At 39.8% G+C, this 25517-nt stretch overlaps 1 protein-coding gene across 10 annotated transcripts in view; it reads left to right on the top strand.

Annotated features, from left to right (window-relative positions):
- Positions 1-4078: 4078 nt before the first annotated feature.
- KIF1B (kinesin family member 1B) overlaps positions 4079-25517 on the top strand; it is a 92433-nt gene continuing 70994 nt past the window's right edge. For all 10 annotated transcript variants that reach the window (XM_061450145.1, XM_061450142.1, XM_061450138.1 and 7 more), the window contains exons 1-3: positions 4079-4210; positions 20541-20617; positions 23577-23756. In XM_061450145.1, coding sequence (XP_061306129.1) covers positions 4105-4210; positions 20541-20617; positions 23577-23756 — 363 coding nt within the window. In that variant the 5' untranslated portion in view covers positions 4079-4104. The remainder of the gene's footprint in view (positions 4211-20540; positions 20618-23576; positions 23757-25517) is intronic.

Here is a 25517-nt window from a genome sequence, read left to right as displayed (position 1 = left end):
CACAATGGCTGGCTGCGTTAAATAAAAGTGATGTTTCTTCATTTCTGGTGTCTGGTGGGATTTGATTGGTTTTTATTTGAATGTAGAGATTCAGAATGCAGATTCTGAACGTTGTTTTTGTAACCACTTTGAACTGGTTGCAAACTTCTCTGAGTACAGAAATAATTTGACTCTAAATCCTTATCCTTCTTGTAACTTTGTTTCAAAAATTATGTCCTGTATTTTGACATTGGATAAAACTGGTTTGTCAAAACTTGCAAATACATCCAAGGATCCAAGTCTTAATGAACAACTTGTGTCTTTAAACATCTGTGGAAGTCCAAATCTAGTTACGAATGCTTTGAGACCATGAACAGTGGTTGACCAACATCATTGGGTTTGTCAGCTTGAATGACAGAAAGCAAACAAGTTATTTGGGTGATTTGTCTAATGACACACTTTAATGTTAAAACCTCACTGTCTGACTTGCAGGGTGGATAGTGGGTATCTTTTAATAGTAGTTAAATATAAGTGTAAAAATAATATGTAGGGTTTGCTTTCTGCTGATAGAGCTCACTAAACAACTCATGTTATCTACCACCTGTTCTAGAACCAGTGGTAAATCATCATGTCAAAGACGCAAGCATGTAGTTCCTTTTTTTACTTGGTTCCTGATTGGATTCCTGTAGACTGAACGTTTAAAGATACTCAGCTAGTAGACTCTTTCTAAGACATTAGGAGAATCATCCATTCGAGTATAGAAAAGCTGTCTCCTGCAAAGATTATTCTTCTAAATCTGTACCACAGGCTGTATTGCATATCTTGTTTTACTCTGCTAAATAGTCTCTGGATATGGTGTTTTGTAGTAATAAGTGATATTACTGGAAAATGTGAACCCTGAAAAACCAGTTGCAATTTATTATCTGTGGTGCCATGCAACTTGGTCTCATTTTGCCTTGTTTTACCATTCAGTGTGATGGTCAATACTGTCCTTATAAAATGTTACAACCAGTTAAAATTGCTGGTAAGTGGAAAAAAACCCACAAAACTCCAACAACTTAAATTTATGGGAAGCTTGGAAACTTGTACCAGTTTTGATTAATTTTATTAATGAAAATTAAGTCTTGCATAGTGAGATGTTGTTCAAAACATCTGGAATTCATGTGCACCTACAAGTAGACATTTTGCTTATTCAGCTATGAAAAATAGTTGAGAATGAATAAGATCTAAAATTACACCACATTTAACTTTCTATGAGCACAAAAGTTAGGGTTGGGGAAAGTTGGTAATTGCAGAATTCTAGCAGTTAAACTTTTATGCTGTTGTAGGTGATTTTGTGACCTGTTCTGTAGGAATTTCTTCACAGCTGTGCCTCAAACAGGGCTGTCATTTAGCTAGTGCATATGGAGTCTCTTTTGGTGTGCTTTTCACGCTTTCTTCTTGTGAATATGGTGTCCTGAGGTACTCAAGAATGATTTTTTTTTTTTTTTTTTTTTTTTAACAGAAGATTCTTTCACTCCATCTTCTGTTTGCTGGTTTCCTGCCTATACTGGTTATCTGAGAAATTAATGTAATGTCCTGAGAACTGTTTCTACAAAGACATCAGAAAAAATATCTTTGCATGTGGAACTCTTCATTAAGAAGGCAAAATAAGCTCCCTGTATTTTATAAAGAACAATATGAGAACATATTGGTTGTATTTTTGTTTTCTTGCGGGAAGAAAGATCCCCTTCATCACCAGCCTTCTCTTTATTCATTGGTCCTTGTGGGAAGTTGACACACTTATGGCTTCACATTAATATGGGTAGATGGGAAAGGGAAAGATGAGAACCACTAAGCCACTGTCAGGTGGAGTTTCTGTCATGTGCTGCATACACCCTATGAAAATTCCACCTACTCGTAGTCTTGCACAATCTGACAAAGTAAACAGTGTCACTCTGAACTTGATAATAACAGAGTTTGCACTTGATAGATTTCTTAAGTTGTATTTCAGAAGCAGAAAGCTTAGTGGCCCTGTACAGTAACATTCCTGTTTTCTTGCAGCAGCGTTCAGGGTCAGTTGAATAATACTACTGGGATGTATCAGGATTAGTCTTGTCACTTAGCTTTCATGTGAGGGCAGAGGTACTTATGCAAGGGTTGCGTTAAGAAGGGAGAGCAGGAATTCCACACAGTAGGTACTCGGGAACAAGGCTTAGAATGAAGCTATATGTATGGTACCCTTTGCTATACAAAAGAGTAGGCATCTCCAAGCAAGAGTGAGTAAAGCAGCCCACGAACAGCCAAGAATCTGTTAAGCTTTGAACATCGTGTGAATTCATTCCCATTACTTCTTTGCTCTATTCCATGTTTAAGTTTTTAGTGAAACTGCTTAAAATTCTGTACTTGCCTAAAGTGGACTTTGTGGCTGTCTCATGAATCATTATTCTACCACTTCGCAGTACCACAGACATTGAAATTCAGTTGGCTTGTTCCTAAAGACATTCCTATTCTAGTCTGGTGAGATACCTCAGGTACCTGCTAAAATAAGGAGCACATTAAATACTTCTGCTTGGTGGAGTAATTTAATTTCTGCCTTCACCATGTGATGACATTAATGAAGTAATGCAGTTTTATTAAAAATTTTGTGTTCTGTGTGAAGATGTGTCATAACTTGAGTTAAGCATGTATAAATATTTTTACCAGCTGTAGAACTTACTTTACAGCTGAAATGCTTCTGCTTTACATCTGCTAGTAGGATTTGTGCTTTTGTGGCACTGCGATTACAACCCCAAAATGAGCATTTCCTTGGATATGTGGTGTGTAGATAACCACAAAATAAGATGTCAAGATTTGGGGGGCCATGCAGGGTGACTTGTGCAGGGCAGAGTTCTGCCCATTTTGACTCAGATTCAAGAGAGAAATGACTGTGAGTCAGAGCACAGATTCACCTGGCCCCAAGTCCTGTCTTCAGCAGTGGCCACAGCAGGTATTTAGAATATAAGGCTAAATCAACCATGTAATCATGTTTTCTCAGTAAAGTCTTCAAGGCTTTGTGGGTCTGTGCCATGGAGGTGTTCCTAGCTAAAGGTGGTAGTGTTTTGCTAGACCTTGATGGCTTTTTCTTTGAATCTTAATGCTTTTTGAGTCTGCTTAACTTCCTTGCCAACAGTATCACATGGCAATAAGTTAAACTTATTTAACTTAAACTAATTGTAGACTGACTCAAAAACTTCCTTCTAATGGAACAGGTTGGTTGAGGACAATACAATGGAACCAATCTTTATTAACTCCACATTCCAATACTGTCTCAGACATGCCCTGAAGTTTGTGTTGTGTGTATTGGGGGTAGTTTCCTGCCAACTGAAGTGCTTCGTCATTTGGATGAAGAAGGATTTGAATAAGTATGTTGATAATGAAGATGAATTTACTGGTGCACATTTGCTGAAGATGAATAGTAACATTTACCCTCAAGGCAATAATTTTTGATTCCTCTTCTTCCTTAGAGAGTAGCGTGCCCTTTAATCAGTAGATACACAAGTAGTTGATGAGTTTGACTTCCTTTGAGAAGAGGACTTTCCCAGGACTGCGAAGGGTTCTGCAAGGTTGTTGGGTGTACCCTTTTCTCTGGAATGCTGTGTATTGAAAGGCAGTGGGGTATGGCCCATCACGTTTGCGTTAAATATTATTGCTAATGCATTGTAGCAGCAAGGGTTGACAGCTAGAGAACAGAGATCTGTACTATATGGTAGCTAGCTCATGCTGAAATCTAAGTAGCTGTATCTTTGCTGCTAAAATTATCTTTGTTAGGTTAAGCCTAACACATGTTGCAACCAGATCTTCGTTTTGGTATTGGCATCCCTGCTTTCTGGGAAGAAAATCAAGTAATGAAAACAAATATGTTTGTACACTTCAAAAGGACTGCTTCGTGTGACAGAGACTTTTGGCTAGGGAGGCATTGTACAGGTACTGTACACTGCAGAGCAGAAATTGCAGTTATCAAACAACTTCGAACCCCCCTGATTTTATCAAGATCAAATAACTAAATTCTGTTTTTCCTTTTAGAAAACACCACCAAGAAGGATAACTTGAAAAACTCCTGACCCTTTTGCTTTTGATTTCTTGACTGCACTACAAGCAACCAGAATGTCGGGGGCTTCAGTGAAGGTGGCTGTTCGGGTCCGGCCCTTCAATTCCCGAGAAACCAGCAAAGAGTCCAAATGTATCATCCAGATGCAAGGCAATTCAACCAGTAAGTTTCTTTTAATCTCATAAGGGAGTCTTTCTCTTCTTTCCCTTCCTGCTTAATCCTCCTCTTTTTGTCAGACTACACCAAGCGCCATGTACATTATATCATCTGGAATTACTCTTTTGTGGTATCTTTTCTTCTGAGGCTGTCATTACAAACTAAATTGTCTCTAAATTTGACTGGAAAGTCTAAATCATGAGTGTCTTAATTCTGATGCCGTAGTTTAAAGTGTTTCTTTGTGGCGAGTTGAGAATTCTACAGAAAGATTAGAATACCCAAGTGAAAGCCTTGTTAACTTCCATGTGTGGAATATCACATGGACTGACAGATAGAGGGATACGTTGCAGACCCCCACATGATAATCATTGAAGCATAACTCCTCCTCAGGGCTTGGTGTTTATTTGGTGTGCTTATTCTGCAGTTGGTGCCTTTGTTTAGGAGCATGATTTGAGGGAGAAAGCTGAGGAGAAAAAGGATGTGAAGTTTTATGCTTTCCGGATTAGATCTCTAAACAAAATAACAAACTACATAAAATCATGAGGTGGTCAGGCTTCTTGACTAATTATTGTGGGTCTGATTTGGAGGAGAAGACTCTTCTATAGGAAACTGAATATGGCACACCATTTATCAATTGGTTTAATTAATTTATTATACATGCTTCTTAAGGTTAAGGCAGCATTGATACCATTTGCCTCAGCATTGCTGGTGACATGTAGCCTGATAGCTGTACTTATAAGTTGCTCTTCTTATGGTAGTTTTACATTGTTAGGTAATCAAGTAGAGTCATCTTGTCTGTAGCTGTAGGAAGTAACACTCCAAGAGCACTGAGGTACTTTGCTGTCTGAGTACTTGAGCATTTACTCATGCTTGTTAATACAAAGGAGGTTTCATACAGGCTCCTCCCTTTTTTTGGCTGAGATTGCACTTCAGTCTGCTTCTGCAGACTGGAATTTGAGTCCTGGTTGTGGTAGCTTAAATTATATACAATGTTTATGGTTTCACTGGCAGAGAGGCATTGTACAGAAGAGAGTGCATTACCTTCTTACCTTCAGACCTCGTATGGAACGTTACCCAAGCAAACTTTTTTTTTTCCCATTGGATTTCAAAATTTCCATTTAAAATGGGGGGCGAGGGGGAGCAGGGTTTCGAAGTCGTCTCGTGTAGAAACAGGTGCTCGCATCCGAACACTGCCTGCCAATTTCCAGACCAAACCAGTGTAGAATGGAAGAGCTGCGGGCTCCAGTAGATGGCATTTGTTATGGAAATGCCACCAAGCTCTGAACTACAGCAGCACTGCTGGGTGCCACTGTAATAGGTTTTCTTGCTGCTGTCATGACATGACAACAATCATTTTGGACACTAAGATTTTTGAACTCCAGGAGCCTGTGGAAAAAAGCCTGTTTGTGGTATAACGACAGGGGTGACCAGTGAATCTCTGACAGTTTGTCTGAGTTGAAATGTGGCGTACACAAAAGGCACTGGTTCTGTTTCTGAATGCTAGGGCTGCACTACAAAGGCATGTTTTCAAGAAACTGCATCAGCTTTCAGATGGAGAAGAGTGCTTCCTGATGTATCTAGTTGGAAATTTCTTTATGGCTTTTGCTGTATTTTGTGCTCTGGAAATGTTCTAATCGGTAGCCTTCTATTTGATTCCTGTGGCTCTGATACAAGATGGGTGATATGACAGATGGTGAGGTTTAACTCATCAGGGGCCATTACAGACTGTGGGAAAGGAATCATTAGTTGAATTAGTTTTATGTTCTTAAAATCTGTGGGCTATTTTTCAACCCTGTATTTCCCTCTCAGAGGAGACATGCAGAAGAAAGCAATAGACAGAGGAGTAATTTTATTCATGGAACAGAAGAGGATCATATAATGAAAGCTATGAATCAGGCATTGTTTTGTGGGGAAAAAGCCTGAGCAGAAGTCTTTTCTCCAAAGAATTTTCCTAAAGGTGTCTTGACACACACACTTTGAGCTGAAATTCTTTTAGGCTACATACTAGATTTGGGGGCATAAGTACTTTTGCTATTTCTGCCAAGGATTCTTCCTTTTTCATGATCCCTCAGTCTTTGCAGCTTCACAGTTACGCTATTGAACTCTGTATTATTAAGATCTGAACTTACTGGCTAAAAGCTGGCTACAGAAAGTGGCATTAATGTATTTGACTTTTGTATTTGATGTAGCAATTTAAAAATAAAGGGAATTCAGTAGTAATTTTAGGCTGTGGAGTTCAAGCTTCATAACTCCAAATGTGCTGGTGAACTGACCAAGTCTTAGGTATCTTGCCTCTGAGAAGGTTATTTTTGCATTAGTTCACTAATCAAATTGACAGGAGGCAAATCTGAGAGACTGGTGATACTGTTGGGTAGTGACTATTTTAAGTCTCTGAGGCAGTTAGAAGTTCCCTTATCATGGAATTAAAGCCTAATGGCCTATCGTGGTGATCAGGATTGATGAAACAGTGTGAAGTCTGATAACTAAGAAGGGATTTTGATTGTTAACTTAAATTCTAATCCTTTATGTGTGGATTGGCCAAGCTGGTCTATGAATCCTTTGTGGGTTCTGAGCATAAACTTTGTACAGGTTTGTAAATGTATTGGCTGATAAAGCAGAGACTACATTACAGTGAAACTGAGGCAGAGTGTTTAGGATTATTTTAAGGACAATTATACTAAAGTGCATCACAGTGTATTTTTAGTGAATGTATGAGAAAAGGAGTGTTTTTTGATATGCATTATGAAGTATATTCTTGAAGTCAAATGCCACCAGAGTTGTTGCCTAACACACTGCTTTTGTTTGTCAGGTTTGGTGTGCATTTGGCTGTTTACAGCATTTGGGATTGCCTGTCATTCATGGTGGGCTTGCCAGCAAAACAAAACCTCCTCCTGATGTTAGAAAGCTTATTCTCAATTTTGTTACATGGTTTAACTTTGCCTTAGAAGCAAAACAAATGTAATTCTGTTGTGGGCTGAGGTCTACAGAATTGAATTGTCATCCTATCTGGCTTTTATGTCTTTTCCTTGTGAAGATCAAGGCCTTTAATCAAGATCCATAGTAGATCTCCATCTTGATGGTTTGTCAGTGTTTAAAAATCAGAAGGTAGCTCAATACAGTTCTATATATGTCTTAAGATCAGAAAAAGAGGGTTCTTACACAGGTCTCTAACCCACAATGTTAAAAGCACTCACTGTGTACAACTGGGAATTCTGTTTTTCTGTTGGAAGGATGCAAAACATGGGAATAATGAAATTGGTACTGGAAACATTGTCTTTCCCCTCCCTCCCCCCCCCCCCCATCTTCTGTACTAAGATGACAAGATTATTTTTCCCCCCTCCCTTTGTGGTTGCAGAGGTGCTGATCTGCAGTAGTACAGTGTCTTGCACTTACAGAATTGTCAGGCTTTGTTTTTGAAGTACGTGTTTGAAATCCGGAATTCTGCAGTCCAGCTGAAGTCACATGTGCTGACTGCATTGAGGGGCTGGTATTTTGGCAGAAGGCCTGTGCTGCTCAGCTCATATCTAATTGCAGATGGTATCCATTTGATGGATACTGCCAAAAGTTCTGCAGTGGAAGGGGAGAAGTGGGGGAGGAGAATAGAAGGTAATAGAGGAATTCTTAAAGGCAGAAGTTGGAAGCTGCAAAATCCTACTACTTAAGTTAATTTGGGAATGCAAAGCTATTTCCAAAGAAGGCGTAGTGTCACTATCAAACCACTAATTAAAAACCCTACCAAACCAGCAACTGAGTGGGATTAATTCAAGAAAAGACCATTGCTTTTATTATTATCACTTAGATGGGTTTGTTTGCAAAAGCACCTGCTGTCGAAGTGGATTCAGTTGACCAGAATGCTTTGTTTTCCCTTGGAGCTGTGTTCTGAATAGCAAAGCTATGTTGTCTTTTGTGTGGAAGTCACCAGCAGACGTGGGCATACATCTCTAAGCCTCATATACTTAGTACTCGATGCTAGGTACAGTGTATCTGTGTTGTAGCATTGCCCTTATTGCAGTCAAGCCATGATGAGAGCATGAGAGGAGAAGTTGGTGGGCTCTGAGGACTTTTTGTATTGATAATGAATTCCCTAGGGTGATCCTCTGTTAGCAGTCCTTACTGTCAGCAAGCTTGACACTGCAATATATATATATATTGTGTATTATAGACTATTTTCTAGTGAAACTTGGCATCATTGGGCTTTTAAGTTGCTCTTTGTGGTGGTGGTTTATTGATAAAATCCCACCTAATATTAAAGCAGCCTGCAGCATCTGAAATAATACCGTTTTCTTTTCCTCTGAGATAACTTTGTTTGGTTTTGTCAGTCTTTAAATGTATCATCTTTAATATACTGGAAAGGTGGTTTATTGTCCTCTAGGTCAAACTCACAAGCAGCTTTTTGAAATGAATAATTCAAGAGTGGATCAAGGTTGTCAGCATATCTTGACTGAATGTATTTTGTCTCTTAACACTAATGCATCTTACCCCCAGTGTATTAATTTCTTATTGCCTGGTCACTTCATTCATTACTGGTTTTCTGCTGAGGGTGAAAAACATTCTTCCACATAATACACAGGATGAAAGGTAAGCTACAGATATAAGAGTGTTTTGTGTGTCAGTAGTTCATGTCCTCATTCTTGCATCAGGTTTTGAAATGTAACAAAAATAAACAACACTGGAAGCTGCTGCCTTGGATTATTGAGATGAAAAGCTGAGCCTGAGGGCTTCCCTCAGGTTGTGATTTTTTTCCATGTGGGATTTTTTTGTGGGTGTATTTTGTCTTTTTTTGGTGTGGAAATGATTTGATAATCCTCTCTGCAGCTAAACAGTGCCCAACTAAACACAAATCAAACTGAAGCAGAGGCTCAGGCTAGTAGCTACAACACAGCATTTAGGTATTCATCACCAGCAAGGAGTCCAGCTAGCTTATTCTTTTAAAAAGCTGCATAAGTATGTAGAAAATTAAATTAACGAAGCAGGGAACTAAGGAAGTCTCCAACTTGGAATAAGTCCTCTGCAATTGATATTACAGTAATTGTACAATAGGTGAAAGAAAATAGGTGACTGAAAATGGGTGCCAGTGACAGAGTAAAACAACGTTCTCAAACTGTAGTTCACCTGAGATTGTCTATTCTGGTTTGCCATAAACAGTATTAATGGAGAAATGTGCCTGCACCGTCCAGGTTATCTTAAAAGATACAAGTGCAACTGGATCCTCAGGTTAGGTCTGAAAATCACCTGTTTGGATTGAATTCAGTCTCTGGCTCAGAGATGTTGGAAGGTTCTTTTGTGGACTGCTTATGGTATATTGGATATTTAATGAAAATAGGCACAGTGGAGCAGTCCCATCTGTCAGGAACAATAGTCCCAGCTGCTGTTGTAGACATATGGCAGTTGGGTTCTCAAGCAGACATCCTTGGCATCAGAAAACCTCCGTAAGGCATTCTGGAGTTGATTTGTAGAAGCTGAGGAAAAAATACTTCTGTTCTAATGGTTGTTTGGACTGTTTTTCTCTCTAATGTTTATGAACCTCTGGTCTAAACCCAAATATTTTAATAATAACAAAAAATAATGGAGAAACATCTCGTTTGAGTTCCTTTTCTGTCTGGGTTTTTACTTTATTTCTTTGAAGATGTGTCCTGCTAGATGCAGTTGTTCTGGAGCAAAATAAAAATGGGTGGAAGAGCAGGACCTAACTTAAAAAAGGCCTTTGATTTATGGTGTCTTTGTCTAAATGAGTGATGGTTGAAATATAATACTAAAATTATGTTTGAAAAAGAATACATTTTTCAAAGTCAAAACTATTGAAAGCTTCAAAAACCAAGGTAACCTCGTCAGTAATTCAGCCAGTACTTTATTGTTGTACAGTGACAGAGGATATTGCTAAATTTTGCTTCTTCCATTGTGAAGTAGCTCTAAAAAGTAGTAACCTTTTTTTAAGAAGCTTAATCCTAGCATGAGGGGAAGTGTGGTTTGTTGATCTTTTTCTTTCTGATCTAATTTTTAACTGTTTTCTTCATTAAAAGACACATTGAATGGAAAAAAACAACAACCCTATTGTGTGCGTATGCCTTCATGAGAATAACTGTGGGGTTTATTTCTGCAGTAGTATTCTCTAAGTATAGTTTGGATAATTTAACAAAGGAACTTGTATCATGGAAGTAATCTTTGGTCTAAATTACTGTTGAGAAAAGTCTCTGTAAGAAATTGACTTTTATTTAGACTAGCACTGAGTACATGTAGATAGTAAAGTAATGGGAATTTATGGAGCATATGCTAGGCAAGTAAAAGAGTTCATTGTAGCTGTCTTCCCTAATTACTTTTTCTCCTCTTGATGAGACATTTTCAATGAAAAGATAGAATAGGTGGGAGGATTCATTTTTGTAGATAGATTTCAGTCTTTCAATCTGTCTTTTTAGATTTTAGGTTTCTCAAAAAACATAAGCATACCCCATTTCTGATGACTGGTGCCTGCCAAAAAGCATTGGTTCCTAAAGCATGTTTTTTGTTACGATTTTTCTGCATAAAGCTTGTTTTTCTTCTCCCCCTTTTTTAAGTGTTTCTAGTTTTTTATGCTTGTATCTTGCATAATGAGCTTGTCTTAGGAAAATAAAAAGCAGTGGAGGAAAGTCACTTAACCCTTACCCTGATTTTCTGGTCTGTAAATCCTCGTTATTGTGGTTAAAATGAAATGAATGCTTGTCCAGTATGTTAGTACTACATTGCTTTCATGGTAGATGGATTATCAATAAGTGCTATTTAATGGGAAGATAAACTGTGTCTCCTGGAGGCTGCATGAATTGTATTGCAGTTGGGGTTGAACTGGGAAGTGGTTTGAAGGCAAGTCAAAGAAGTCACAGTGTTACCTAAGTTGATCTAATGATGGTCCTGTTTCCAATTGCTACAGTTGTCGCAAGTCCTGTAACAGGCAAGAAAAGGCTTGAATGCAAGTTTGTCTCCAAGAGAAAATGGAAGCAATTGCTATTCTCTTTAAATAGTTGCTCCAAGGAGTGGAGTTTGATGGGGAGTGGTTCTTGGTTCTTTATTCTGTGTTTCTAATAGTTTAGCAGACAACAAGCAAAGACCCCGCATATGAACATTAGTGCTCTCTTGTCTTTTGCAGGGTTAGAGATTTCTGTTGCTTGTCCAGAAGTGGGTCTTTATCGTTGCCTCTGAATGCCCATCAGTGTTAACAGCTCAGTTGTGTTTTTACAAGTTCTGAATATTTTTGGTTTTGCAGAAGAAATAAACTGGAATTTTTTTAGGTGCTTGGTTTTCCTTCTAAAGCCTTTCTCGTGATGGTGTAAAAATAACTCAAGAAGTGTTAATTCTGCAACACTGTTGAAAAAGAGAAAAATATTTTGGAAGATGACTTTGGCGAGGTGGGAGAAGATGAACATTTAATGTTTTTTAAATGTTAGAGGTACAACTAATGGGTATGGAGTAAGACCGTGGGATGGCTAGGATAGTCTAGCCAATGTTAAATGCAGTTGGACTACATTTAGATAACTGTTATGGAGTAAAGAGGGAAAAATTACTAACGAACCCAGAAAAGCTTTCTGTCAATGGTGAGTAAACCATGTGAAATGAAACCTCTAGAATTAGTGCCCACTGACACAGAACCAGGGCTTAGAGATGATTCTTTTTACCAAATGTTTAAATAATGAGCCACCTTTCAGCATTCAAGTAGAAGTAAAGGAAACATAAATGGCTAATGGGAACTACTTTAAGAATAGGGTATTTTTTTCACTACATGAATCCTTTAAGATACTGAGGCTGGCACAGCTGACTCCCCAGGATTCCAGTGCTACATGATGTAGTACTTAATGTAGTGCCGGCATGTGTCTGACGGTTAAAACGGCCTTTGGAGGAGGCCATTGGCTATTGGACATGTAGTTAAGGGGTAGCAGGGGGTGAATGTTTTATCTGGCTTGAAGCAGAAAACATAGGAGGGAAGGATTCTGCTCAGCTCCCAGTGCTAAGCCAGCTACATATATAGACCTGATATGCATCTTCTGGAGCAGGATGTTTTCAGGTTATCAGTTGACAATGGAAGTTTGGGAATGGTTTTGGTTCGGCTTTTCAAATAGGTAGAACAGTATGGTTCGGCTCGCTCCTGTTTGGTGCAAAGCCTGCTGGCATGCAGTTCTCCAAGAACACCAGCTGTAGAGCTGGTATTTATAGCACTTGGATCTGCAAGAGCAGCTGAGGATGAGAGCAGCTTTCTAGCAGCTTCTGTGAGCAAGTATTTGCTGTGTGCTGGTGCTATTGAGCCGAACTCCCTCCCCCATCCAACCTTTCTCCCAGTCCGGGGTTGAAATTCCGCGGTGGGGAGAGAATCCGGTTGAATTCCAAATGAGCTGTTCTTAGCTTCTACTTGGTTTCCTTCCCTTTTAATGATTTGAAAAATGCAAACAATGCTTTGAAAAGCAGGCACTGCTTTACAAGCTGGAAGTGTCCATTTCCCTTCATTTATCTCTTATAATAACAACCCTGAAAGTGTCCTGTAAAAACAGTATAGCTGTATATCTCATGGCAACCTGTGCCTAGGAAAGAAGCCTGTATTAAATGTGTCTTTGGGGTGTTATTCACGTTCCAGCAAATAAAGAATGCCTGCTCCACCCTGCTCTCGGTAACGAACATGTTCTCATTGTTGTCATTCCAGTCTACACATGGCGCAGATATATTTTCCAGACCCGTACTTTTTAAGAGGCTGTCTATTTAATGTTGATTTGGTCCTTTGGAGTCCATTCTGAAGGCCTCACATCTTTTATGTTGGTTAAATTGATTGTTCAGACATTGTAAAATGAAACTACTGCTTATATTGATTCAAATAGAGTTTGAAGAAGGTACAGAAGTGAATGATTTGGTATTTATTTTCCCAAATATTACCCCTTCCAGAGTTCTGTCTAGACTAGCACGGGCTTGGAAATTTTCTGCCTATTTATTTACCAATGAGAACAAAAGCAAAGACAGGACAGGGCATTTTTTTCTCGCTATTCTCTTCATATCTGGTAGAAATGTGTGCTCTGTGTAGGTTATTGCTGCCACTGGGAGAATTACTGAGGCTGGTGTGAAGCGTCTTCCGTGTGATGAAACCTAATGTTATTTCATTTTGGAAATTAAAGAGGCTTTGTGCCTTGGGCGCTGACAGATGTGGTAGCGAGGTGGGAACGGAAAATGTGAATGACAGAAAGAAGGCTGATTGCACAAATGCTGGAAGTTTAGTTTCTCCAGTTGCATACCTGACTTTTGCCATTGTTATTTGGTGTTTATCTGATTGGCAATTGGTAGGTTTTTTGTTTGGTTGGGTTTTTTGTGTGTTTGTTCTTTTAATATTAATCTATCAGTCTGCCTTTCCCTCCCCACTCCAGCACAGGCTGTATATCAGCTAATCCCAGGATTTAGTACAAGTTAATTCTGTCTGCTGGTGTTTATCTGAAGGGCAAACTGCAGTTAGCCAGTTCTTCACTGGAGCACCCTACAGTGACTAATGTGTGGCATGTCTGATGGCAGAATGCCCTGTAACATGACTCTGATTGCTAACAGAGGTGGAGCTGTTGAATCTAGTGATGTGATTTTAAATGCAGTGAGGGATAAGAGAATCATTTCAGTTCTTACCCCTTGTGTGCTTTGTGCTCTGTCTCTATTCCAAGAGCTTGTATCCCCAGATAGTGAACTGCAGGTAACTTCTGACCTGCATTAGTGACATCCTGAGGAGCAGTGCTGACTGGGATGAAAACAGATTAGGTTTGGTCTGCAAATTCAGTGTCATAATCCGTCAGGAGATTGAACCGGTTAAGAAGTAGTCTTGGTCATTCTTTGTGCCTGCAAAAATATTTATGTGGCTGAGTAGATAGGAATGGAATGAGGGGGCTGATCTTGGCTGCATTTGCTTGCATTTTCCTTCTCTGTAGGTTTCCCACTGTTTGTTTACTTGGTTAGTTTTAATGGAGAATGGAAATATAAGCGCAGAACGGAAGGCTTGAAGTGGGAATGTGTTGTGTATGTGTTTAGGAAGGGGTGAGAAGACAGAGAATGCTACTTCAAGTATCCTAGAAGACTATAAATTTGCATCAGTTGTGCCCCATACTCTGGTTGTAATTGTAAAATGAAATGCATATGAAATGTGTGCTTTTTGAATTCCAACTTCAACAAATCAAGATTGGATTGTAAAAAAGTTAGAGGTCCCAAATGCCAATAGGAGTGCAAAATGATAGATACTACAAAATAAATGGTTCCTGTTTCGGTAGGGAAGTGGTCTTTCAAAGTTTGCTAACAGTTTGCTAAGATTAAAGACTAGCAATGAATTTGATGTCATCGAATGGAAAGGTTGAAAGTGTCTGTTATTTCTGTGCTAGCTGATAAAGCAGATGGTGGATGCTATGAAAAATGTTAATTAAGGAACAAGTAGGATGGACTGTGGAAGTACCTTATGCCAGGAAATGAAGTTGCCTGTTTAAGGGCATGTTAAAATCCAAAGGTTTTGCGGAGTTTGGTTTGTTACTGTTGATACAGCACATCTAAAATTAGAACCCCTTCATTGATTGTGCTCCTGCTTTCCCCTTATCTTTTATTAGGCTGTACTGCTCCTACTATATACTTCTATACAAGTATGTGAGTCTTATGTAATGATACAAAATCAGATTATTTGGTGTGAAGAACTTTGTTTTAAAACACTTGGTTTCCTTACCAAGTTATACATAAACCTCACCTGTTTGTGGTTACAGGTATCAACCCCCTTACTGAACTTATACAGCTAAGAGGCTAAAAAGAATAGTTTAAATTATTTGAGCTTCAGAGAGTACATGGATTACTCCTGCTTAGAGGTACCTCAGGTGGTGTGAAGCAGCTCTGTGTGGCTTACTATGTAACTGCAAGGACAAACAAGCTTTTAAACTGCAAGCTGTGTCTCTAGGTTGGGTTGGCACTGGGTATTAAACTGCTTCAAAGGAAATGGTAATGCTACATAGCTGTTCACACAGTTGCTTTTATGTGAATTTTATATTGATTTATGATATGTAATTACTTCTACTTGGTCTGTTTGCCAAAGTAGAAAACTGATACAAGTGTTACATCTTAAGGTGAAGCATATTCAAAATTTCTGGAAATTCAAAAATCAAGAAAAGGAATAACATGGGCATTTATCCCCTCGACCAGATCAACAATTGTATATTTTAAAAACATGGATATTCCCATGCCTTTTTCTCAGCCTTCCATTCCAGAGGTAAATGATGGACAGTACCCCAAACTGTGTTTGCTGCTTTAGATCCCTGAGGAGTTTTAGAAACTGTAGTAGGAAAAGTATCTTCAACTTGGTTCATCTTTTCCATGCTGGAGTTACATGTGTAACCTTTTTCAGTATAGCAGTGATGTGGGAGAAGGTGATTTTGTAAAATACCCCTTCCAGTTCCTGTTTGATGCAGAAAACTGAACTTGTTGGATGCTGAAGGATTTCACATGACCTAAGAAGTTGGCTCTTGGTGAAGTAAAGGGCCTGAAAAAGGGATTGAGTTCTGTTGGAAACTGGCTGCTGAGGCTAACTCCAACATTCATAGTTGCTACAGTGCCATGTTGATGGTAACTAATTATAGCTGGGGCACAAAGCTTTAGTGTCAGTTTGCAAACAGAAGAGTTAATTGCCACATTGGACCTTTGAAATAGCAGATAAACAAATTTATTCTGTAAGATAAAAAGGCCATTAATGTGTTCCTGCTGTGATTGGCTGCCTTATTGCCTTTCTCATTTCCTCAGGCTCTGTAATTAAACCATTAGCTTACCAACCATGCAGGGAGTCTGTGTGGTGAAAGGAGATAGATGATGACCTAGTTCATGATTCACTAATCTTGGCCTTGCATGACTTAAAAACCAAACAAGAATAACTGAAAAGGTTTTTGCATTCTTACTCATTTTGGAGACTTTGGAAACAGTCCTCTTCTAAGATTCTATTTGTTTCCTTGTTCAACTGAAAGCACAGCTTGCTGAATAATTTGGTACATAGAGTCAGAGTTGCCCACTCAATCTGATTTCTGTATCATCATTCCTTTTTTCTTTTTCCAATATATCATATGAGCTTTTAGGATAAAGCTTACCTGTGCTATAACAAGTCTTTCAGTTTCTTCAGAAGTATCCCTTAGCTTCCTTTCAACATAGCTAGATTTCATGGATCGCTTGTCCCTCCAAAGAAGATGCTTGGTGCGGTGCACACCTTCAAGTTAGGTCCATTACTTCAGCTTGAATTCCTGGTTTCTCAGCTGCCTCACCACCTTCTTTCAGGTGTCTTATCTCACATTATTGTATATCTGCTCAATTGGTTCAAACTCAGACTGCATCAGACATGACTGATGCTAGTGCATACTCATTTGGTGCTCAGTGTTCCAAACTAAGAGGGTTTCAGGCTGATTGAAATCCACTGAGGTCATGATCTTGTATCTTCTCACTCAGTCAACTCTGCTGGGTTGATTTGTAGACAGAGTGAGAATTCTGTTAAACCAATGATTCTGAAAATGAAGGATGTAGACTCTGTAAGAGACAGGAATGGCGATAAACAGACTTCAGGCTTGGAGTAGCAGCTGAGTGAAAAGGCTGTGGCTGGGTCATAGTAGTGAGGGGCAGCATGCAGAGTTCCTGGCAGCCAGGAGGTTTTCTCTGACCCACTCCTGCTGCAGTGAAAGGTTTTGGCCAGGCAGCTGCATTCCCCACCTCTGACAGAGCTGCCTTCTTGCACGTTAAACTCCCTTTCCTGATACGATTCTCTAGATAGGCTTTGCAAAAACATGCATCCTAGAAAGTAGTTTTCAAAATAGTGAGCTGGACGTGGAGTTCAGTGTGGAGGAGAAAATAATAATAATAATAAATGGTATAAAAAGAAAATGGGGCAGAGTGGATTCCATAAATCACAGAGCCTGACCTTCACCCTTCACAAATGTGCTGGATCAAATTTAACCTTGAAGCAAGCAGGATAAAGCTTTAACAGGAAGCTTGTAGTGCCTTGCCAGGCACTAAGCCTGTTGCATAGTCAGAGATCTGACTTTCATGGGTGGTCAGTGTGCCTTTATTCACAGCGAGCTGAGTGGAAAAGCTGGCTATTCTTCTGATGAAACATTTGGCTTCTTTGCTTTCCTTCTTGGTTTTGACTAATACTGAAATTTGTGCTGCTTGTTCTGTTTCTGACACTGTAGAATCTTAGAAGGCAGTTTAACTCTTGTTTCCTTGGAGAGACTAAGTGCAGCTTTGCCTTGACCAAGAGAAATGTCCTTTTTGCTTGTAAACAACAATACGAAAGTGGAAAGCAAACCCCTGATGAATACTTGCTGTTTCATTGCTGCTTCTAAGAGGAGACAAATCAATTGTGCCAGGAGGTAAATAAGTGAGCTCAAAGCTCTCTTTTGTGATTCCATTTGCATCTTAAAGTAAAACTGCACTGATGTGATGTATGGGGGTAACCAATGCATGTTTTCAGATTGTGGTTAAACTGTATTTCTTGGTCAGCAAAGTTTTAACTAGGCTTCTGGCTGTCTTGATTGCCTTCACAGTTTGCCAGGCTGTGAGTTTGTCATTTCCAGAGCAATGTTGCAAATGCAATGTACCAGTACAGGTAGCAATGTACCAGTACAGGTAGCAATGTACCAATACAGGTAGCAATGTACCAGTACAGGTAGCAATGTACCGATACAGGTAGTTGCTCCTCTCTTTCCTTAGCCATGACTTGCCTCCCAAGAGACACGAAGAGTTCAAGTTAAAATCTTTTGCTGTTGAGAATAAGCCACAGAATGTATATTGTCAGGAGAGGTGCTGGCAATACACTTCTATGTTATCTGCTTGGGACTGTGTAATATAGTACATCGGAATAGGTTCTAGTACATAGGAATGGGTTCTACTTGTTGCTGCTTTTGATAGTTAGACTACTTTCCCTTGAACTTACAGCCAAAAACAATTGAAGAAAGTAATCTTCACCCCCAGAGGTTGTTACATTGAACTAATGCAGGCGTTGGGTTTTGTTTGTGCTGCTTTTCTGGGTAGGAACTTCCAGTAACAAGGCATTATTTCTTCCTTCCCTCTCAGAGCTGTGATCTTAAATAATGGAGAAGTTGTCGAATTGTAGCAGTCTGGAATACATTGAAAGGAGGGCAGGACAGTTGTCTTTTGGGGTGGTTATTAGTTCACTTTAACTTCAGAACAGGTTTAATAGTGCATGCTGCAGATGTGCTGCTATTTGGTCAGAACTGCTAAAGGGAACCTAAAGCCATACCTGATTGCTTAGGTTACCAGTTTGTTATGTGTTGATGCCCATGTTGCTAGTCAAACCGACAAGCATTTTTGCCATTTGATACTGTACTAGTGCAAGGCATATTATTCATTGGCTTTACATGTCTGTCAGCTTTCATAAGGCAAGAATGTCAGCACAAGGTGCAACGAAGCGAAATGGAGTTACTCACAAGAAGTAGAGTAGCAACTGTTGCTATTTGCAATCCGGTGATCTTTCCTCTACACTGTAATCTTGGACAACAGCCCTGCTCGGGGACACAGCATCTGGTAGAGGAGTGATTTAGTTTAATCCGTAACCACATTTTCAGAGATTTTGGTGAAACATAACGTTAAGTTCATGGTTGAAATGATAAGAGATGTGGGTGTTGTATTATTGGTACATGTCACAGGAGGAGAGGGAGGAGCCCCAGTCTCCCAAAGCATAGCCTAACCGGCATGGGTATGGGAGAAATAAGCTTCCTTTGTTTAGGATGATTGGTATCGTGATGTAAATCTACCCAAGGAAGACTGTCACTACGTTTGTATAGCTTCTTTCTTTGTAGTTTTTTGTTTGCACATAATCATATCACCCCCAAAGTCAGATTGCTGCTTCAGATGCAGAAGGGTATGTGTAAATCTATGGTGGGTCATCTAATTTTGGTACCCTCAGGAGTATGTCTTTTTACAGTCCATCCTTACACAGATGGTGTTGAAAACAACTGCTGGAAATAATAGACGTAAGTATTTCCAGCACTGTAAGACTGAAAAGAAGAAAGGAGTAGAAATTCACTGCTGCAGCAAGAGCTGTGCTTATAAATTACCCTCCTTGAAATACAGAAACTACAGAGATTGTGCATGCCCTTTAAAATGACAGCTGAATCCATTGTGTATTACCCCCCTTCCCCGGCAAAGGTGTAGGAAGCTGTTTTGTTGCTGGGAAAGAAATAAACCCAAAGCAACAACCTAAAGGTATCTGGAAGAGCTGTCATTAATTGTGGGAAATGCACATGTAGGGGTCATACATTGAAGAAATAGAAGGATCTGAGAAAAGGAAGAGAGTATAAAGTTTACAGATGTGCTGGCATGAAAACGGGTTTTTGCAAAGCATGTTCATGCTGGTATTTGCAAAGTGTTTGAGTTCACTCAGCTGAAGATTCTTAGTTTCTTATGTAAAAGTTCCTTGGAAAGAAAATGAAGTCAAGGATTGCAAGAGCTGAAAAGGCCCTTGGAGGTCAGCTTTGTGAATGGGACTTGCAAAGGCTGTAACATAGCAACTATACACAAATGTTTTCATTCTGGCTTTGTTTTGTGTGTGTGAATTTCATAGGGCCATCATATATGAAGTTCAAAGAGGAAATGTACACAAATTGCTATGGAGTCTTTGTGGGATTAAGTGGCTATGTATAACAAGAACCTTTATGAGTAATACAGTTGGTTCAATTAATATCAGTCCTGTTAACAATCTGTCTGTAGGCTTTGTGCATATAAAAGAACATCGAAGTAAACTATGCACATAATCCCTGAAATGTCTGTAGATGCAGTTTTTTCATGTCTTCTTCCATGCCCTGAAACTACTGAGCTTCTTCAGGAAAATAATTCTGCAGTGAGCTTGTGTACTGTTTAACATGTATTTCATCATAGACTTGAGTTGTGCTGCTGTAAATGCTTTTGGAATGGTTTGGGTTGGAAGGGATCTTAAAGCTCATCGAGTTCCAACCTCTTCCATGGGCAGGGACACCTTCCACTAGAGCAGCTTGCTCCAAGCGTCTGTGTCCAACCTGGCCTTGGACACTGCCAGGGATGGGGCAGCCACAGCTTCTCTGGGCACCCTCACAGGGAATAATTTCTTCCTAATACCTAATCTAAATCTCCCCTTTGTCAGTTTAGAACTATTTTTGCTTGTCCTATCCCTACAGGGCTATTCAAAAAGTCAGCATCATTCCTTCTAGGATTTTATTTTTCCTCCTTGACTTATTTCAAATGTGGCTATTCTGTGAATACTCAAGTTCTGCAGATCAAGTTAAGGCTCAGCAAGCTCATTAATCATGATCCTAAATGTCAGCTTAGCTAAAAGCTTGCGTTTTGTTTCATGTAGGTATTATCAATCCAAAGAATCCTAAGGAAGCACCAAAGTCCTTCAGCTTTGACTACTCTTACTGGTCCCACACATCGGTAAGTTCTTTTGCATGGGGGTGTGTTGTTCTTTTTTTTTTGGGGTGGTGGGGGTGTGGGTTGTTGACTGCCTTAACTACATTCTCCTCTGATCATGCTATCCCTGTCAGATGTTTCTGCATTGTCTCATCCTCATTCAGGTTAAAAGCTTGTTGTTGTATGTGATCCTGTCCTGTTTGGGAGAGAGCAGAAAGCTGCACTCCTGAAGTTCCACAACAAGTTGTAAATATTTGAAAGGTTACTGCAAATATTCCCCAAGAATGTTCTGTTCTTGAAGGATGTGTGGGAACCACAGTCAGTTCAGCTTTGCCCTTAGACAAGTGAAAGTTGCTTAAGTTCTTACAGTTCAAGGTGAGATGTGATCTGGATTCCCTTGTCGTGTCTGGAAAAGGCAGAGTAGTGATCTGTGTTTTGATAGCTGCAAAAGCAATGAACCCTCATCCAGCTCCTCTGCCCCACCCTCCTGCGAATTGGTGCTGAGGGCTCGCTGACTTCCAGCAATTGTTCTGCAGCAGAACTGTGTTGTTCTGCCATCTACCCCTCCCCTGCCTTATTTTCTCAAAAGATATAGAAAGAAGGGATAATTAATTTCTCTAATTTTAGTAACATGGATGCTGCAAACAAGACTTAATATTTCTGAGCGGATCTGTGGCCACTAAGATTGTTTTCATGATGAAAAACTTGGATTTGTGCAGCTCTTCTGCTGAATCTTCCAGAGCAGCCATGCAAGTAGATCACAGGATCAGTTAGAACATTATGAACTTAATTGCTGAAAATTAGCAGATAAGCAGCATCAAAGAAAAGTGGTCTGATAAAATCTTTATCCCAGCATTAGAATGTTGGCACAGCTAAATTTGTCCTGATTTCAGGAAAAAGTAGTAGTAAACCCCAGCATTTCAGGAAGAGAGTGAATCATAGAATAGTTAGGGTTGGAAAGGACCTTAAGATCATCCAGTTCCAACCCCCTGCCATGGGCAGGGACACCTCACACTAAACCATATCACCCAAGGCCTTATCCAACCTGGTCTTGAGCACTGCCAGGGATGGAGCATTCACAACCTCCCTGGGCAACCCATTCCAGTGCCGCACCACCCTAACAGGAAAGAATTTCCTCCTTAGATCCAATCTAAACTTCCCCTGCTTAAGTTTTAACCCATTACCCCTTGTCCTGTCACTACAGTCCCTAATGAAGAGTCCCTCCCCAGCATCCCTATAGCCCCCCTTCAGATACTGGAAGGCTGCTCTGAGGTCTCCACGCAGCTTCTCTTCTCCAGGCTGAACAGCCCCAACTTTCTCAGTCTGTCTTCATACAGGAGGTGCTCCAGTCCCTGATCATCCTCGTGGCCTCCTCTGGACTTGTTCCAACAGTTCCATGTCCTTTTTATGTTGAGGACACCAGAACTGCACACAATGCTCCAAGTGAGGCCTCACAAGAGCAGAGTAGAGGGGCAGGATCACCTCCTTGGACCTGCTGGTCATGCTCCTTTGATGCAGCCCAGGATATGGTTGCTTTCTGGGCTGCAAGTGCACACTGAAGCTGGCCCATGTTCATTTTCTCATCAACCAACATCCCCAAGTCCTTCTCCACAGGGTTGCTCTGAATCTCTTCTCCGCCCAACCTGTAGCTGTGCCTGGGATTGCTCCTGGATTAAGAACAATGTAGTCACAATGTTGTGACATAGTCCTGCAAAATCAAGTTTCAGTATTACGTTATCTCTTCTGGTTCATGCAACATAAAACATCTGTGTAGATAATCATTAGCATGGTCATTTTTTCAAGTATATTTATCAAGGGCTCTCCTAAATCATCAAGACATGAGAAAAATGGGCATAGACACTGAATCCAGCTTTCTGCCAGTGTTTTGTGTCTTAAACCATGCCTGGAGCTGCACCTTGGGTTTCCTCTAGTGTCTGGATATTGGTGTCTGATCCATACCGTGCCTGAAACACACTATTTAAAAAATAGAGAATTTATTTTTGTCATTCACGAAGCATTGCTTGAAACCAGTTCTGTATTTGTCTTAAGATCTGGCAAGTGTGTTCTTATTGTCATCTTTAGCTTGTGATTTCTTTTCATTGCCTCTTTTCAAAACATAACAAACTTTTCAGTTGAGTGTTTGAATGTGATAACTTGCTTTGTCCCGATACAGATTTCTATCACTGGGTGCATCTGCAAGAGATTTCATTTATCGCTGGGCTGAGTTGCTTTAAAATAGCTTCTTTTTAATATGTTTCAGTTTTATTGTTGAGTTTAGCCATAGAAGAGTGTTCTAATCCATTGTCCTTCTCTGGTTCAGCTACTTGCTAATGTGAAATAATGTGTTTGACATACTTAGGGATTCTGTAGTCACCAGTGAGGTTGTAAATAGAAAACTGCATTGGATTAGACGGTGGGATCAGGCAGCTGCAAGAAAACCTTAGTCATTTTAATGGTTTCTTTACACTCAATCTGAAAAAGCCCAACAACCAAACAAACCCAAGCAACTTTCTTCTCTTTTCCCTCTGCTACCCTTCAGAGCCCTTGTCAAGGCCAGCCACAGTGGGGTTTTTTTTGTAGCTCTCAGTCCTTTATTCATGTGTATTGACTCTCTGAACTCTACTTTTGGTTTTCTCCCTCCGACTCCCTCCTCCCAGACACCCTGAATCTCATTTGTCAGTGATCTTGCTCAAAACTTTTCCAATAGTGTCAACAATGCTCACAAAACAGAAGAGCTCGGTTTCTTTGTGCAGATTGTTTCCTCAGCATTGATGGAGTGCTCCTGCATTGTCGTCCTTCTCCAGCTGGTACTGCCTTGGGAAAAAGCTGTGTGCAGAAATATGCACATTTGTGTGTATTTGCTTCTTCCTAAGGGATTGACCCACAAAGGAAAAAAAGTAGGAAACAAAACCCAGTTGCGTTTTGAAATGTTACTTGAATGATAGGATAAGACTATGTTTATGCTGTTTTCATGTCTTTCCAGCCTGAAGATCCCTGCTTTGCATCTCAGAGCCGTGTATACAATGATATTGGGAAGGAGATGTTGCTGCATGCCTTTGAGGGCTACAATGTGTGCATTTTTGCCTATGGACAAACTGGAGCTGGGAAATCTTACACAATGATGGGCAAGCAGGAGGAGAGCCAAGCAGGCATAATCCCCCAGGTAAAACAGAATCCAGAAAGGAGATTTGGCTTTATAGTATGTTCAGGCACATGCTTGCTGGTGCACTGTTCTTATATTGCAATACCAGTTAACAGAGAAAAATAGCTTATTCTGAAGTGAAAGCAATCTCTGTATATTTTATATCCATCCAGTTTCTCCACTTTGCCAGCAAACTAGCAAATCAAGATGTCTGGTTCACTGGGTTTCTTCTCTGACTTCAGCTGGGACAGCACTTAACACTTTGTATTCAAAAGGTAGCATTACTGATCATCATGCCAGGAACATTTTGTTGAAACAAGTTTCCCAAAGCTAAAAACCGAGTAATGCATCTTGGTAAGAAAAATGTATGAAAACGTTTAGAGATTCCCCCACAAGAAATACTTTGTAATGTAGTATCCTATAACTGTATGTTGTGTGGCACTTGTTCAGGCCTTCCCCAGCATATAGGTGCTGACAGTGAAGCAGGTTCATTGGAAGATAGTGTGTTCCTCCATTCCCAAAATAGAAACCTGAGGTTGGGTTTCAGTTTTGATAAACAAATATGCTGAACAGCTTGAGTCCTCATTCTGCTGCAGGTTTGCAGGAGACATTGGCCCCATGCCACAGGTGTGAAATAGAGGACACAGAGTGTTGTTTTCTTGTTAATAGCATGAGCATAAGTCCTGAAATAGGTTGCAAGTGTTCTGATGATTAGCTTAAAATAACATTGGAAGAGGTAACATGGTGAAGGACAGAATTCTTGCATCTAACCATTTTGGTTTTATTAAGCAGTGTCTTTATTTACAGTGTAACAGGTGAAATGAGCTGAAAATCTGTGACAACAGCTTCATGCTCAAATGTTTTGTTGTAATCTTGGCATTCCTATTTGTTTTTACAAAACTTCAAATAGATACGAACTAAATATTGTCCTAAAAATCCTCTAACTTAATAATGCTCCTGTGGATTGAATAATGCTCCTGTTATCTACTATAGTTTTAAGCCAAAATGATTTTCCTCCAACTTAACCAGGAAGCCTTCCCATAAAGGTACAAAATGAACTGTCTGTTGAGGGAGACCTTGTTGAATCTGTTCTCACATACACAGAAGGTACAGCACAGTCATGATGGAAGTAATATAGGTTGTTGACATTAAATTCTTAGGTGTTGACAAAAGTTCCCTGTCTGCCAGTCCCTAGTGCGGAGCTTCAGTACTTCAGCCATGTGTTGACTGAATACTTCAGAGTTTGTACTTTCCAAATTGCCTATATTCTCCATAATCTATTTTTCATACAATGGCTTGTAGAAATCTGTTCCAGAAACCTCTTTCTACTCTTATTCCTCTTTGTACCCATGCTTTACAGTCTACAAATGGGTATCTGTGGCTTGCCCTCTGTTCATCTTTTCTTCCTTTATCACAATTTTAGGTGTTTCATTTCAGTTACTTGTAGACAAGCACTCTTGAAGCAGTAGACTGCTTAAAGCATCCTTCATATGAAGATACTGTTAACAAATCTTGAAGTAGTTTCTGCCTGTTGATTTAAATCTGAATCCTGGAGCCTCAGCACACTAAATAAACAGACCTGTTTTTATGAGACTAGGAGAGGACTCGGGATTTTAATAATTCCTTTCTAAAATTAGTGCTTCCCATTTCAGTTGTTACAGGCTTTTTCTATTTTATAGTACAGAATAACAGTGTTGGTTAAACCTAAAACAGTTGTTGAGCTACTATATAAAATAAGGTTGAATGATAGTGATGTAGAGTTGGGAAGCTGTATGTGGTTAC

The sequence above is a fragment of the Pezoporus flaviventris genome, unplaced genomic scaffold (assembly GCF_033815535.1).
Source record: "Pezoporus flaviventris isolate CSIRO_AGI_PZ_B2104156 unplaced genomic scaffold, CSIRO_AGI_Pfla_v1 ptg000009l, whole genome shotgun sequence".
NCBI classification, from domain to species: domain Eukaryota; kingdom Metazoa; phylum Chordata; class Aves; order Psittaciformes; family Psittacidae; genus Pezoporus; species Pezoporus flaviventris.
Note: the sequence above shows the minus strand (reverse complement) of the source record. Positions and strands in the feature narration are given on the sequence as shown.